General features: G+C 31.9%; 1 protein-coding gene across 2 annotated transcripts in view; it reads right to left on the bottom strand.

The window, feature by feature from the left end:
• Positions 1–15,767, bottom strand: part of USO1 (USO1 vesicle transport factor) — a 67,928-nt gene that overhangs the window by 26,991 nt on the left and 25,170 nt on the right. For both annotated transcript variants that reach the window (XM_011360554.2, XM_011360552.2), the window contains 4 exons: positions 10,290–10,390; positions 9,812–9,914; positions 9,603–9,658; positions 5,337–5,457 (listed from right to left, as the gene is read on the bottom strand). In XM_011360554.2, coding sequence (XP_011358856.1) covers positions 5,337–5,457; positions 9,603–9,658; positions 9,812–9,914; positions 10,290–10,390 — 381 coding nt within the window. The remainder of the gene's footprint in view (positions 1–5,336; positions 5,458–9,602; positions 9,659–9,811; positions 9,915–10,289; positions 10,391–15,767) is intronic.

Below are 15,767 nucleotides of genomic sequence, written 5' to 3'. Positions count from 1 at the left end.
ACAGAATGTCAAAGCCCTCACTTTAACTGGCAGGGCTTCTTTCTAGTGTGCTAAGTGAATTCTAGACCTAAAGGCCACTACCAGTTAGAAGCAGCTATTAAAACTTGTCTTAGCAACCCTGAAGACTAGGTAATTTCACATTGCCTGAATCCAGTTTTCCTTGGTTACTTCTGAAAATATGCAACTCTCTGATCACCTATGCTTTTCCATTTTCTCATCTTAGAATGCTTTGGGCTTCCTCTTCCCTACCTTAATCGCATTTCAAATTCTTTCATGATACTACCTCAAACTCCCAAATATTAGTTAGTAAAATCTATAACCTCAAATACTTCATGAAATGCCCCTTTTTTTTAACGAATCTGCCTTACCCTGTTACAGTCTCAAGTGAAGGCAATTCATGCTCTCAATCCCATGTGCCTTAAGAGTCAGGATACGGAATGTGTGACCCTTCTAGCAGTGTATCTTCCAGAAATCATAGCTTCTCTAACCTCTTATAAAAATCTCCTGTTCCTTTGAGGCTTGGGCCACCTGGCTGTACCATCTCTTATCACTCCTCACTGCAGTTGTATAACAAATTCGTGGTCACTATGCTTCATTCACTGAAAATATCACTGGCATCTTGCCCAGTCTTCTCTCTTCACGTTCTGCTGTCACTCTTGATTTCAACTTCAACGACAACCTAATACCTGGACCTCCCAATTCCTTGGCATCATCTTCAGAGACAATTCTCACTCTATTTCTAAAACTTCCTTCCTTTCCAGTTCAAGTATTCTCAATATATCTGTTCTATGACTCCCCGAGACTTTCAACACATCAACAAGTCTTCTTTCCCCCTTTTCAGAAACCCCCTTTCTGCTTACTTCCTTCCCTATCTAGCTTAGATTATACAGATCTTCGTTTCTTCCATTTCATACATAATATGCTGAACTCTCCTGTCTCACTGCCTTTTCTTCTACATCTGTGCCTAGGCAGATGAGTATTTGGGGTGGTGGGGAGGGGACGGAAATCACATAATCAAGCAGTCTGCACTGCTTGTAAAATCATGGTGAACACCCTCAGTTAAGACTTTATTCTGTCTGGAAATCTTCCTAATTACAATAGTCAACTAACTCTCCTATTCTCCAAAAGACTTTTTTAATCTCCTTAACTATCAACTGTGTCCTCTTCTTTCACTTTTAGAATATGACTCTGACTTTAACTATCACCAAATCTGAAAAGAGACCTGACTCTTCACCTTCCCCCATTATAATGGCAGATGAACGTCATCTTCTGTCTTAAAAACCAATTCCGACCTCTACTCTGGATTCCATTCCTTCCTCCTTTTTCAGATATTATGTACCACTCATTGTTCATCCTCAATCTCTCCTGTATATCCTCCTTCTCTACTTGCTTATGTTGACTGGAGCCTCTCTCATTTTAAAGAAAGAGCCCTCATAGGTTAAAGGAGAATAATCATCTGATAATCTCCATATATATAGGAAGAAACATTTCATCAGCATTCTCATTAAAGTCAGCAATAATCAACACTGTAAAATTCTAATTAGTACAATAAGACAAAAAGAAAAGTGGTATAAGAACAGAAAATAAAGAAAAAAGATTACTCTTGTTTGTAGAAAATGTGATTATCTACACAGAAATCCCAATTAGAACTAATAGTTTAATAAGGTGGTTGGATACAAGATTAATATACAAAAATCAAGTAGTAACCAATTTGAGAATACAATACAAAAAATCCCATTCAAATAATAAAAAAATACAAAAACAAAAAAACTATAAGATGCCTAGGAATGAATCTAATAAAAAAAAAAAGTATAAAACTCTTTTGCTCTAAGTTATAAAACATGATTTAAAGACATAAAAGATATGAATAAATTAAGAGCTATATCTCGGTTCATGGATGAAAAAAAATCAACACAGTAAAGATGACAATTCTCTTTAAAATTAATCTATAAACTCAATACATTTTCAATTAAAATTCTAACAGAGATTTTCATAGAACTTGACTAGCAAGCAAGTTTCATTCAAATGAAACAACGAAAAGGAAAAGCCTTGTTAAGACAATTCTGAAAAGGACCAAGATAGAAGATTTTTCCCATATTCTAATAGATAGGAGATTATTTATTATGAAGCTTTAGTAATAAAGAGTTGTTTTAGTGTAGAGTTAGACTACTGGAACAGAACAGAGAACTCAAAAACAGACCTTCGCACATATGGAAATTTGATTACAAATCTCATACCATTGTTCAAATGTAAAATCCACATTAATTAAATGCAAAAGATGAAATTTTAAAGTCTTTAGTAAAAGAAAATGATAAAAACTCTATGACCTTGAGGTACAGATAGATGTCTTAAAATAAGACACAAAAATATAAACTATTAATAATTATATTGAAATTTTAAAATTTAATAGAAATGCTATTAACTGACTAGAAGATGCTGAAACATATATAATCAACAGAGGATTAGTATCCAGAATACATAAAGCAAATCCCAGGAACCAACTAGAAAAGGAAAAATGGTCTTACATTAAAATGGGCAAGTAGATAACTCAAAGGGATAAAAGACAAAGAAAACATGGTAAATATGCCCATGAAAATATGCTTAATCTTGTTAGTTTAAGAAATGAAATAAAATTTCAATGAGATGCCATCTCGCGCGCATCAAATTGGCTAGCAAGAATAAACAAGAATGTGAAGAAACAGAAACTTGGAAACACTACCGATGAATATACAGATAAATCACTTAAGAAAGCCCTTTGGTGATATCTGGTAAAGATGAAAAGTACAGTTCTATTTGTAGGTATATAACATAGAGAAACTCCGTACACAGTAGACACATTAAGGCTGTTCGCGACAAGTCTATATTGGCAAAATCAGATATAACCTAATTGTCAACTCAATAAAAAAATGACAGATCATAGCATATTCATACTACAGAATGATAGCACTTAAAATAATAAACCAGAGCAACATGTATCAACATAAATAAATCTCAAAAACATAATGTTGAATAAAAATAGCAAGTTATAAAATTATATTCAGCAGGATACTTTTTACCTAGTTTGAGAACATGCAAAATATATGTTGTTTATGAATACATGTGTATAAAGACTCACACAAATACATATTAAAAGCAGGAAAACACACAGGAAAGGAAAACAACAAAATCAGAATATTAGGAGATTAGAGAAGGAAGGTAAAGGAATATAACAGAATGGTTAAAAGACTTTAATATCTGTTGCTACATTTCTTTAAAAAAATATAATATGAATGGCAAAATGTAAGCATTTAATAGAATTGGATGGTAGGTGCACAAGTATTTATGCTATTTTCTATTTTTGAAATATTTCATATGTCAATAAAAAATTTAAAGACAACAACCATCTTTGTCAACCTGCAGTTCCTTCAGTTCACCCTTTTCCCCTGACTTTTCCAAACTGCTGATACGAGTTTTACGTACTATTCTATTTTCCCACTTGTAACTCACTCCTCTGATACTGCAATCAGGATTCTGAGGTAAACACTATACACAATTGCTCTCCCTAAGGTAACTAATGATATCTATATTTCTGCCTTCATCTTGTTTGCTATCTCAGTAAATTCTAACAGTGGCACCAATTTCCCCTGACCCTCCTAAAAGTACAGTTTTCCTCTTGTCTTTCAGCCTGTTTGTTCTCAGTTTCTTTTACCAATACCTACCTGCTCCTTTACTATCCCTTTACTATAAGTATACCTTAGGTTCTGTCCTAGCACTTCCTTTCTCACTCTTCACTTATTCTAAGTGACTCATCTAATCTTTTTTGTTTATCTAATTTTGTTTCAACTATTATCTATATTTTAAAGACTCTCAAATCTTTATCTCCAGGCTAGACCTCTCATCCAGATTCATATAGCTAACTGTAGACTACACTACTCTACTGGCTAATCCCAGTTCAGTGAATACAAATAACCTCATTCTCTCCCCTGACCCTAGTGTTAGCTTTTTGGATCAACCTCTCATTAAAAACAACTAAAACTGCTGAATTATAAATAAAAAAAGCCTTAGGAGCAATGAAGAGTTGACAGTTTAGCAGGCTAAAACCAAAGAGAAAATGAGTATCTGCAGAGGTAAATAAAGATAAAAGTACCTCTTGGTTGGCAGTACATTTCTCAATCTTGAAATATCAAAAACTTTCATTTTGACAGTTTCATGAGGCAGAAGAAAAATAATCAAAGCCAAGGGCATACTCAAGGCAAGAAGGAATCTAACAGAAAGCTCTGCACCTGGGACATCAAAAGCCTATATCCTCAGGGTAAGAATACCCAAGAGTCCTCATAGATCTTGCCGCCTGAGTTTGTATTGCCTGAGTAGTCTAGGAAATCTCAAGCCTTAAGTCTGGTTTAATGCGATCCCAGAAAAACTGAATCCCAAGGGCCTGGCAGAAACAAACATATTGTTTTCTCTGAAAGAAATTACCTTCATCCTAGGCTTCAAAATTCCTAAAAATAATTGTTAAGTACATCACAACGTAGGTCAAAGATAACCATGCACACAGATAACATTATACTATGCACAAGAACAGGCAGAACAAAAGTACCACATCCACAAAAACTTAAAATATTAAGATTATCCTACAGAGACTATGAAATAATTGTGTCTTATATTCAAAGAAATAAAAGAGAAGTTGAAAACAGCTGCGGAGAAAAGGAAATTATAAAAAATTACACAGCAAATTTATCAAAGAACCAAACGGAATTTCCGGAAAAGAAACATTAACAACTCAATGGATGGATTGTAACTAAAATTACTGGGTAATCATTTCAAATTATATGTAAATCAAATCATTATGCTGTATACCTTAAACTTATACAGTGCTGTATGTTAACTCTGACGCAATAAAACTGGAAAAAACCCTCTATGGACATGTTTAATAATAGGTTAAACACAGGTGAAGAGAGAACTGTTGAAATTGAAATCAAATCAGAAGAAATAATCCAGAATAAAGCCTGGAAAGATAAAAAGATGGACAACACATAAGAAAGTAATATAGATGAGAGTTAAATCAGATGACAGAGAATTGAATGAATGTAGAAAGTTAGAAGAAAATGTTGCAGAACTGTATTTGAAGAGATATACTTGAGATTTTCCAGAAATGATGAAAGACACTAATCCAGATTCTAGAAGCTTAATAAATATCAAACAGGATAAATAAAAAGAAATCCATACTCAACACACCATAGTGAAAGAAAGAATATCAAGCATGAGTCCTCATTTCTCCCTCCAACTGTATTCTCTAGAAATTAACAATTTAGTGAGTACAAGAGGAATCTCTTCAAATCAATCTCTTCATACTGTACCTCCATCACTGTTTCCCTCCTCTGTAATAATGTCCAGTAGTCTCTCAAAAGCATTTTCGAAAGCAACAATTTTCTGGATTGCTCCATTGCTTCTTGTTAATGCCTGTAGTAGTAAGACACCCTTGTGGAGAAAAAAGATAATGTTTAGTGGAGTACAACTTTAAAAGACATTTTCAAATTACTTTAAAAAAACATGGAATTTTACAAGTGGTAGGAATTTCACAAGTCCAACCCTTTCAATTTATAGATAAGGAAAATAAGGACAGAGGTGAGCAATTTGCCTCCCTAAGGTTAATCTCGAAGGGACAGAGCTTAGACTAGAATCCATGTCCTCCAATTCCTAATTCAATTCTCTTTTCATCATACAATGTATATAACAATTCTTGTATATCATCAACTATTACATAACTTTCATTGTGGCCTAAGAGTTGAGCATAATTATATCTCAGGACGCCTCTGTACATGCTTCACAACAGTAATGATATGAAATTGTGAATTCGAGAATATAAATCAACAAACATCATCACATTCTAGCAGAGAAATTTTGGATAGTCTTATAATTATCTAGCTTCCAAAATCCCAAAAGTTAATTCTTAGTTGACAGGAAAAAAAATGAGAATTCATACCTCATAAATGGCATGTCTAGCATGAGAAAATTCACAGTAGCCTTTGTTTTGGATTTTTAGCTTTTCTCAGCTTCTGTTAAGCTATATTTTGTTTACATATTCTCCAACCTCTTTATTATCATTCAAGAAAAACTTATCTATTTCTGCTTATTTCAATACAAAAAAAACGAGTATTTTATGAGTCCCAAAGAGCCCAACAATACAATGGTCAAAGATTTTATGAAAAAAAAAAAAAAGCAGACCTTACGAGGAAGAGGAATAGCAAATAGGTAGTTCAAAAATCCCAAAGAGGCAAATTAGCTGTTGGCTGTCAGTACTGTGCAGATAAGTATTAATATAAGACAAAAATGCCCATGGCCTTATTGGGTTTATTCTACTCACTTTCCTGTCAAGTCTCAACATTAAGATGAGAAAGAAAGGTAAAACTGGTTATTTTTAGATGTCAAATTCTCCAGTTTAACTGCTAACAAAAGAAGAAGGAATACAGTAAAAAGAATACTGAGGCTCTGAGTTAGATAAAGTGGGGTTTAAAAGGGTTGTCCTACTCATTAGTTGTGCAATTTTAAGCGAATTACATAAATTCTGAGTATCAGTATACCCATGTGTAAAACACGGATATCTTTGTCACAGGGTTTTTGTGAGGACAAATGAAGATAAATAATTTCTGTAGAATCTACTATATATATTTATATATGCTACTTTTAAGTTCTCAAGTTAGTTTCTTTCCCTGACTATTAAAAAATACACTGCTCTAATCAAACACATCCACTAAATGCAACTAAGAATGAAAGTATACTCACTGGTCATTGAAAGCAAGTGGGCACCAATTCCTTACTTTAAAAACTGATTACTAAAAGTATTGATTTATTTAACCTGCCTTTCACATATGAATTGTATTTCGCAATAATAAAGTAAACTAGTTGATGAAGTTCTTTGTGTAAGAGTACAGCTTAATAAATGTGAAATAATGATAAAATTATAGAAATCATTTTGCCACTCTTAATGGAATAACGAATTCAGATAATAATCACTAATGGATGATTATATGTAATGGATGAATCTGATGTCAGGTTGATAGATAGCTTTGTAGTGGAGAGATCTGGCTGTTATCACCTGAAGCAAACCCACTGATCACTAAAAGTGAGACAGAAATTACATGTTTCCTGAAATATAGCAAAATTAAGTGCACTGACCACTGAGGAAGTATCATAGCAAAATGGTGAACTGGAACCTAATCAAGACCTTCAGATAAGTTAAAAGACATAACAACCAAATTTAATGACAGAACCCTGTCTGGATCCTGATTTGAAGAAACCAACTATAAAAGACATTTTTGAGACAACTGGGAAACATGAATATGGAATAGTTACCTTATTTAAACTGAGGACTTAACACATCATTGTTAACTTGTTAAATGTGATAATGGCATTGTAGTTATATAAGAAAACGCAAATATATTTTAGGCATGTATACTGAAGTATGTAATGGTGAAATTATATTGATTATTTTATTGCTTTTAAATACTCCAATCAAAAATAAAGGACAGTGGTGAGACGAGGGATAGATGATGAAAGCATAACAAAATCTTGCAAAATGATGTTTAGGAGGTGGGTTTGTCTGTGTTCTCTCTACTTCTCATAGTAAAAAACAAAACAGTCTATACGAGAAGTTTATACTTCTCATAATAAAAAACAAAAAATTAAAGAATGGAAATACAGTCTGTCACTTAGAATTGAACTGGCAGTTATTTCCTAGAGTTTTCTCAACATTTCTTGATAATTTTCAAGCATTAAGTAACATAAATAAATATGATACTGTCAGTGCACCTATGATAAATGACCAACTAATTCTCTAAGTCCAGATCAAAATTAATGTTTCAAATATAAAACAAATCGGAGCTAAAAATCTTTACCAATATGCTCCCAGGGAGGCTAGTCAATGTTGACAACTGTTGTTGAGTGCAATTATAAAGTTGATTAAAAAGAAAGAAAAGAAATTTTTAAAGAAGGCTAAAGAAAGCCAAAGAAACAAAAGAAGGGAAAAAAAGTAGTTATGTTTCAGGCAGTTACAGAGTTCCTAGTCACTTCCAGAGATTCCAGTTAGTTGCCTCTGGTTGCTGGTGTCAACTGTGGTATATTATGGTTTACATAACATTACATAACGTTACGACAGTAAGAATAGACAAAAATACCTCATAAATGAGGATTTGGGAAGCCAGTTTACAGAAATTTACTGAATGTATAAATTTGTCAAATAAATAAATTTACTGAAATCGAAGGAAAGATAGTTGTAAACATGTAAAAACCAGAATCCAAAATGTACAACAAAAATATAACTTAATCTCTAACAGTACACTTAATGAAAAACAACATAAATAATCATTTTATCTGTCTCAAATAAAAACTGAGAAAGTCAGGAGCGTTAAAAAAGAAGAGTGAGTTAAAGGAAATGGTATATTTAAGAACCAAGGTAATACAGTTATGCAAAACAAAAAAAATTATATCTGAAAATAAAAACAAATGGTAATGATATTAAGAGCAATCCAGGAAGAATTTCTTTATTAATTGTATGGTATCTTAAATCGAAGGCCAATTGAAGAACAGGAAAACAAATTTAGGTTTAAGATATGCGGTAATATTTTAGTCAAGGAAAGATACTCAAAATTCCTAATAGATGGGTACCCATTTAAATAAGACAATTCTTAAAAGAATATTAAAGAATAAAAAATGTCCTTCTCATGAGTTATATTACCATGCTATTTTATCACTTAAAATACTGCGCTGACATACATACCACGAAATTTTAAATACAAAGCTAAAAAAAATCTGTCTACGTAAACTAGAAGTCAAGAGGATTTCAATTTTTTCCTCTGCTTTGCTACTAACCAGTTGTGAGGATAAGAGCAATCCAAATGACAGGATGAGAAAGGCACAGGGCCAGGTACCATAAAGACAAAGATGAATAAGACAAAGGACAAATCATTTAGTTTCCATGAGTCTTGGGCTTCTCAGTGTAAATATGAAGACTGAATTAGCTAGATCTGATCTCCTGGCTCTAGAATTTAATTTTAAAAAGATTTTCCAATTGCTGTCCGAAGTATTACAGTTTTGATCAAGTTGTAGATAACAGAGAAAAATGTTCAAGCAACAAAACATCACATCAATACAAAATATTCAACTTCTCTGTAAATATTAAAATAAATCAGAAAGGAAAATAACTCCAGAGGAAATCATGCTCTAGAGTTAAACAAAGATTACAAGGAAACGTCTTTGAAATACATTTCAATCAAATGAACGTGAGGATTCTGAACGTGATGCTGTTAAGTTTATATAGTTCAATGTCTGAGAATGTTTCCTCTACTCTTTCCAGAGGTAGAGTTTCAGAAGAGGATAGAAGAAATACAAAGCTTGTGGAAGGCGTAAATGTGAATAGCAAAATCATTTGTCTAAATAAAAATACTGGGTAGGCAGGAAACAAAAAAAAATGTGGCCTCCTAAATAACTTAAAAAGACCTAAAAGACTAGCATTACCCCAATCTTCAAACTTAATTTATGACTCTGAATAAGGGTCAACAAATATTTCCTTTGCAAAGAGGGCTAAAAAAGCATATCCTTAGGCTTCTTTTTCAAATTTAACTTACATCATTTCGTATAACTTCTCTGGAATCCGCTAATAAGTCCATCAATCTTGAAACACCTAGAACATACAACCATGTGAAGATACTGGCAGATTAAAAATATAAAGTGATTCAAATTATAAATAATTTATTAACACATCATTTCTGTCCCCTTCTTTAGGAATGAGCCTCACTTTTAAATCAAAACAATATAAAGAAGATGAGTCACTTACCCATGGGACTGACTAAAATAATCTGCTGCACCTGAGGCCCTAACTGTTTTAAAAGAGAAGTAAGAAGCTTCACACCAGGCCAGCGGACATGGAAATCAAACTCCTGCAATGTAAGAATTTAAAATATTTAAGACCTGTAATTTACATTTTTAAGAAAAACATTTTTTCAACTTAATAATGGTACTAAATGCTACAAACAAAAATTTAGCAAACTTAAATAAAAAGAAAATAGTTAATATAAATTGATCAAGTTGATTAAACTGTTATTGACTAGATAAAACAGTATCTTTTGTAAAAATGGAAATAAGCAGACAGCATTTTAACAGATTATATAGTTCTTAAAACATGCATGTGAATCTCTAGCAATGATATAACAAATTTCACTACTTTAAAAAGGTATGTATATGATGCTTCACCCAAAAGGATAACAAAAGAAGCTTATTAAAGAATAACAAAAATAGCAAGGTTCTTTATTTACCTCTAATAAAGATAACAGGAGAGTGACATTTTCTTGTTGCTTAATGAAAATTTCTGTAAACTGGCTTCCCAAATCCTCACTCTGTCTTGTGGAATTTTCTTCTGTAATATTCAGAGATAAAAGTACTTCAATATTATGCTATGTTATTTAAAAATATTCTTTTTGTTGAGGCAGCTAAGCAGAAATGGTAATTTTCTTGGAACAGTATGGTTTGTGGTAGTATCACAATTAGGCTGGAAAATATATCCTTAAAATAATTTTTGATGTCATTCAAATAAATTTTTATTCATTTGCCATTATTAAATTTATTGGGGTAACACTGGTTAATAACATTACATACATTTCAGGCGTACAACTTATGGCAGCTGTATACTCTATTGTGTGCTCACCACCTGAAGTCTAGTCTCTTTTGTTCTCCCTGCGGTAACCATCATTCTGTTGTCTGTATCTATGAGTTTACTTGTTTTGTTTGTTCATCTATTGTTTTTGTTTTATATCCCAGATATGAGTGAAATCATATGGTTCTTTTCCATCTGACATATTTCACTTAGCATAATACTCAAGATCTATCCAAGTTGTCGAAATGACAATATTTCAAATTTTTATTCTTTAGGTGTTTAAATATGATATTCGAAGAAAAGATATTTAGATTGCCACGTTTTCTCGAGGACATTTTTAGGTTAAACTTCTAATCAGGGTACAAAAAATCGTATTGGGGTGATGCAAATACTCTATCTCAAATGTGATTGTGGTTATACTACTGTATACATTTGCCCCAAAACACAGGACTAGAAAACTCCCAAATGGAAATTTTAGTGTATGTAAATTATAACCTCAAAACCTCCTTGCCTGAAAACATTATTGAACATATATAGTTCTTGCTGACTGTCAGTGTTACTGTGTTAAAATATTAACTATAAATTAAACCAGTCACCAGTATCTTTTTCAAAAAAATTAATGTATATATCCTATATTTATTTGGCAATAAAATCAGAACTTGACGTTTAATTTCTCATTTATTCTTTAAAAAATTTCATATTTGTCCTTAAGGCTTAAAAGTCTTTAGATTAAACTATTTGTTGTTTCAATAAACTATTTGTTGTTGTATTTATCAAAAAAAATATGAAGGATCTCTAAAAACTGAAGCAACAACTGCCAAAGCAAATTATTATTTGAAAGCTGCCCATACTATAAATGTACTTTAGAGATGGTAGGTATATTACTTCCTATTTCCTCACCTACACAAGACACAGCTAATTGATCACAGCATCTGCTGAGCATCAGAATTCTTTTCCACATATTGCTCCAGGCAGTGACGACAAACCAATGGAGCTGGCAATCAAGATCAAACCTATTTATTATCACTCAAATAGTTCTTTTGTAAATGTCAGATTTTAATATTAATATACTTTAGAAATGGAAAAAATCCAGCAGATGATAAGAAAAGAAAAGCAATCCAACAGTGACTGTGAAAACTGCCATCTAATTATTTGTAGAGGAAAGAGAAAAAAGAATAGATCACAAGTAGAAAGGAAATGTTTTCCAATATTGATTAAGCACCCAAATATACTGGGTTTATCCTTCAAAAACTCTAAGAAATATTTCTCTTATCATTTCCTGTACCAGTAAAAGAATTCACTGTTTCTGAATCTTAAAACTACATTTACTAAACAAAAAATACTTTAGTTTTAAAAGAATAACTCTGGCTGCTGTGCTGAGTATAGAATGTTAAAGAACAAGGGAAAATGGGAGACAGAGTAGGAGGCAATAATCAAGGTTAAACGGTGAAGGGGACTTAGACTTCAACAGTCATAATTTTTATGAAAATGGAACAAGATTTGCTGATATTACATAGAGGGGTGTGAGAAGCCAAATAAATAAATAAATAAATAAAAATAAGAGTGATTCCAAGGTTTTGGCCTGAAGAATTGAAGAGTTGCCATTTACTGAGATGAGAAATCCTGCAGGAGAAGCAATTTGAGAATACAGAGAGAATAAGAAATTTAATTTTGTTGTTAAGTCTGAGACACCTTATAAAAATCTGAGAGGAGATATCAAGTAAGCAGTTGGATAAGTACAAGCATAAATGTCAGTGGAGAGTTGTGGGTTGGATATATACATTATAATGGTAAACACAGAGATGATATTCAAAGTCACAAGATTGAATAATAAAGGATATCTACAAAAACTTATAGCTAAAATACTTAATGGTGAAAAACTGAATGCATTCCACTTAAGATCAGGAAAGAAGCAAGAATAACCACTTTAACCACTTCCAGTCAACACTACTGGAGAAATAAAAGATATACTGATTGGAAAGGAAGAAGTAAAACTGTCTTTATTTACACGACATGTTTGTCTATATAGAAAATTCTATAGAATCTATTATTAGGACAAGTGGGTTAGCAAAATTGTGGAATAAAAGGTCAATATACAAAATTAATTGCATTTCTGTATACTGGCAATGAACAATTAAGAGGCTGAAATTTTTAAAAAGTACCACTTAAAGCAGCACCAAAAATATTCAGGATTTAGGGATACATTTGACAAACTTCAGAACTGTGCTGAAGGAAATTAAAGACCTAAATAAATATACATCTGTGTACTGTGTTCTTGTATTAGAAAGCACAATATTGTTAAGATGTTAATTTTCTCCAGTTCAATCTACAGATTCAACAGAATCCCAATCAAAATCTCAAGTCAGTTTTTTTGTAGAAATTGATAAACTGATTCTAAAATTGATAGGGGAATACAAAGAACCTAAAAGAGCCAAAACAATTTTGAAAAAGAACAGGACTGAAAAAGTTGGAGGACTTACATTACATGATTTTAAGGTTTATTATAAAGCTACATTAATCAAGACAGTGTCACATAGACGAAAGGACAGAAATATAGACCAACAGAATAGAAAGTCCAAAAATAGATCTATTAGCTCAAAATGGATCATAGATCTAAATGTAAAACTAGAAATGGACCTTAGATCTAAACATAAGAGTTAAAACTATAAAACTTTTAAAAGAAATCATAGGAGGAAACTTGGTGATTTTAGGTTTGGCAAAGATTTCATAAATAGGAAACAAAAAGCCTAAATTATAAAATCAAAAAATCAATACATTGGACTTAATCAAAAGTTAAAATTTTTGCTCTTCAAAATACAATGTTAGAGAACATAAAAGGCAAGTCATAGGCTGAGAGAAAATATTTGTGAAATACATATCACAAAGGACTTGTATATAGAATATATAAAGAACTGTTACAATTTAAGTATAAAAAGACACAATCTAGTAAAAAATAGACAAAAGACGTGATTAAACATTTCACCAAAGATATATGGATGGCAAATAATCACATGAAAAGTTGCTTAATATCATTATTCATTATTAAAAAGACTGACCATTACCAGGTACTAGAGAGAAGGTGGAGGAACTGGAATTCTCGCACATAAACAATGGTAATGTAAAATAGTACAACTACTCTGAAAAATGGATTGGCAATAAATAAAACAAAAAAGAAAAATGGATTGGCAGTTTCTTATAAAGGTAAACATACACCTACTATTATCACTTAACTATTCTATTCCTAGATATTTACTCAAGAGAAATGAAAACATATATGTCCAAAGACTTGTACATGAATGTTTATAGAAGCTTTACTTCTAACAGCTAAAACTGTAAACAAGCCAAATGGCCACCAATAGGGGAATGGAGTAACAAATTGTATATTCATATAACAGAATATTATTCAACAATAAAAAGGAACTATTTGAAAATCAAAATAATTAAGCTGAAAAAAGCCAGATCAAAAAAATAAAAGTATGTACTATATGATTCCATTTATATAAAATTCTAGAAAAATGCAAAGTAATCTACAGTGACAAAAGCAGATATGTATTTGAATGGGGATTAGGAGGAGAGACAGATTACAAATACATAAGCACAAGAAAACTTAAATATATTCATTATTTTGGTGGTAGTGGTAATGGTTTAAGGGGTTTATATATAGGTCAAAACTTACAAAATTGTACATTTAAATATGTACAGTTATTATATTTCAATTATACTTCAATAAAGCTGTGGGGGAGGGGAAGAAATCCAAGTGGAGATATCACATAAGTATTTGAATATACAATTATGAACTTTATTGGAGAAGTCTGGGTTGGATATATATATTTGACAGTGCTAAGCATATAAACGATATTTGAAATCACAAGCCTGGGTGGATCATCAAGAGAAAGAATGGAGAAGGAAAGAAACCTGTGCCCTGGGACATTCTAAGAAAGAAAACAGCAAAGGAGACAAAGAAAGAGTAGTCCAGTGAGACGAAGAAAATCAGGGGACTGTGGAGTATGAGAAATAAGTGAAGGAAGTGTTTCAAGGTGAAAGGAATGATTACCTGTCAAATAAAATGGTAGGTCAAGTGTTTATTTCTGAACTTAATATGATCCAGAAATGAAGTAACATCGCTAACACAAGTAGATGAAATTTTGGTTTATGTACAGAATGATTAGAGTGTGGAACAGTCAAATACTTTCCTGAGAGACAATACAGTATATATAATGGAAGGAGCTCACAAGGGTTTTTGAGTCAGACCAATTAAATCCATAACCTGTAGTCAATCACTTAGCAGTCATATTATTTTGGGCAGATAGCCTCACTATATCAAACCTCAGTTTTCTTATTTGTAAAATGAAGATAATACCTTTCACACAGAATTTTCTTTGAGGATTCAAAATAAGTAAAACGTCTAGCACGGTTCTTGGTAAATAATAAATGCTTAATAAATAGTAACATCATTAACTTTATCATCATCATTCCTAAGACAGGATTTCTCAACCCTGGAACTACTGACATTGGTATTATCGTGAAAGGCTCTCTAGGCATTTTAGGATATTTAGCACCAACCCTGGCCTTTATTCACAAGATGCCAGTTGCATTCCTTTAATTCTCTTCAGCTGTGACAACCAACAATGTCTCTAAATGTTGCCAAATGCCCTCTAGATGGTGGAAGGGGCCAAACTGTCCTCAGGTGAGAACCAGTCTTAAGATTTAAGACATAAACTTTATATGTATACATAGTATCAAGTTTTAAAATTAAGCAAAACATAACAATCTTCTTTTGATAATTCCAAAAAGATTTCAGATTCTTGTAAGGTTACCATTAATTAGTATTATCACCAAGATGCAAAAGATGTAAAAAGAAAAAAAAAGTATGTCCTATGATATTCTCTGAAACATGAAACATGTCCTGATATTGATATTTTACCTTATTTATCTCTTTCACACAAGTGTTTCATGCAAACTACCGAGGAAAGTAGTTATTTGAGTTTATGACTGTATGGATACTAAATAAAAATAAATTTGCTGCTTTTTTTTTAAACATTAGTAAACTATTCATTTTTACCCTTTAAGTTTGACTTGTTAGATTAATGGTAGCTTTAGAAGAACTGTTTAGGGATGCAGTTACTATTTCCACTTCAGG

Source organism: Pteropus vampyrus, unplaced genomic scaffold, assembly GCF_000151845.1.
Source record: "Pteropus vampyrus isolate Shadow unplaced genomic scaffold, Pvam_2.0 Scaffold56, whole genome shotgun sequence".
NCBI lineage: Eukaryota > Metazoa > Chordata > Mammalia > Chiroptera > Pteropodidae > Pteropus > Pteropus vampyrus.
This window is presented reverse-complemented; position numbering and strand designations above follow the sequence as displayed.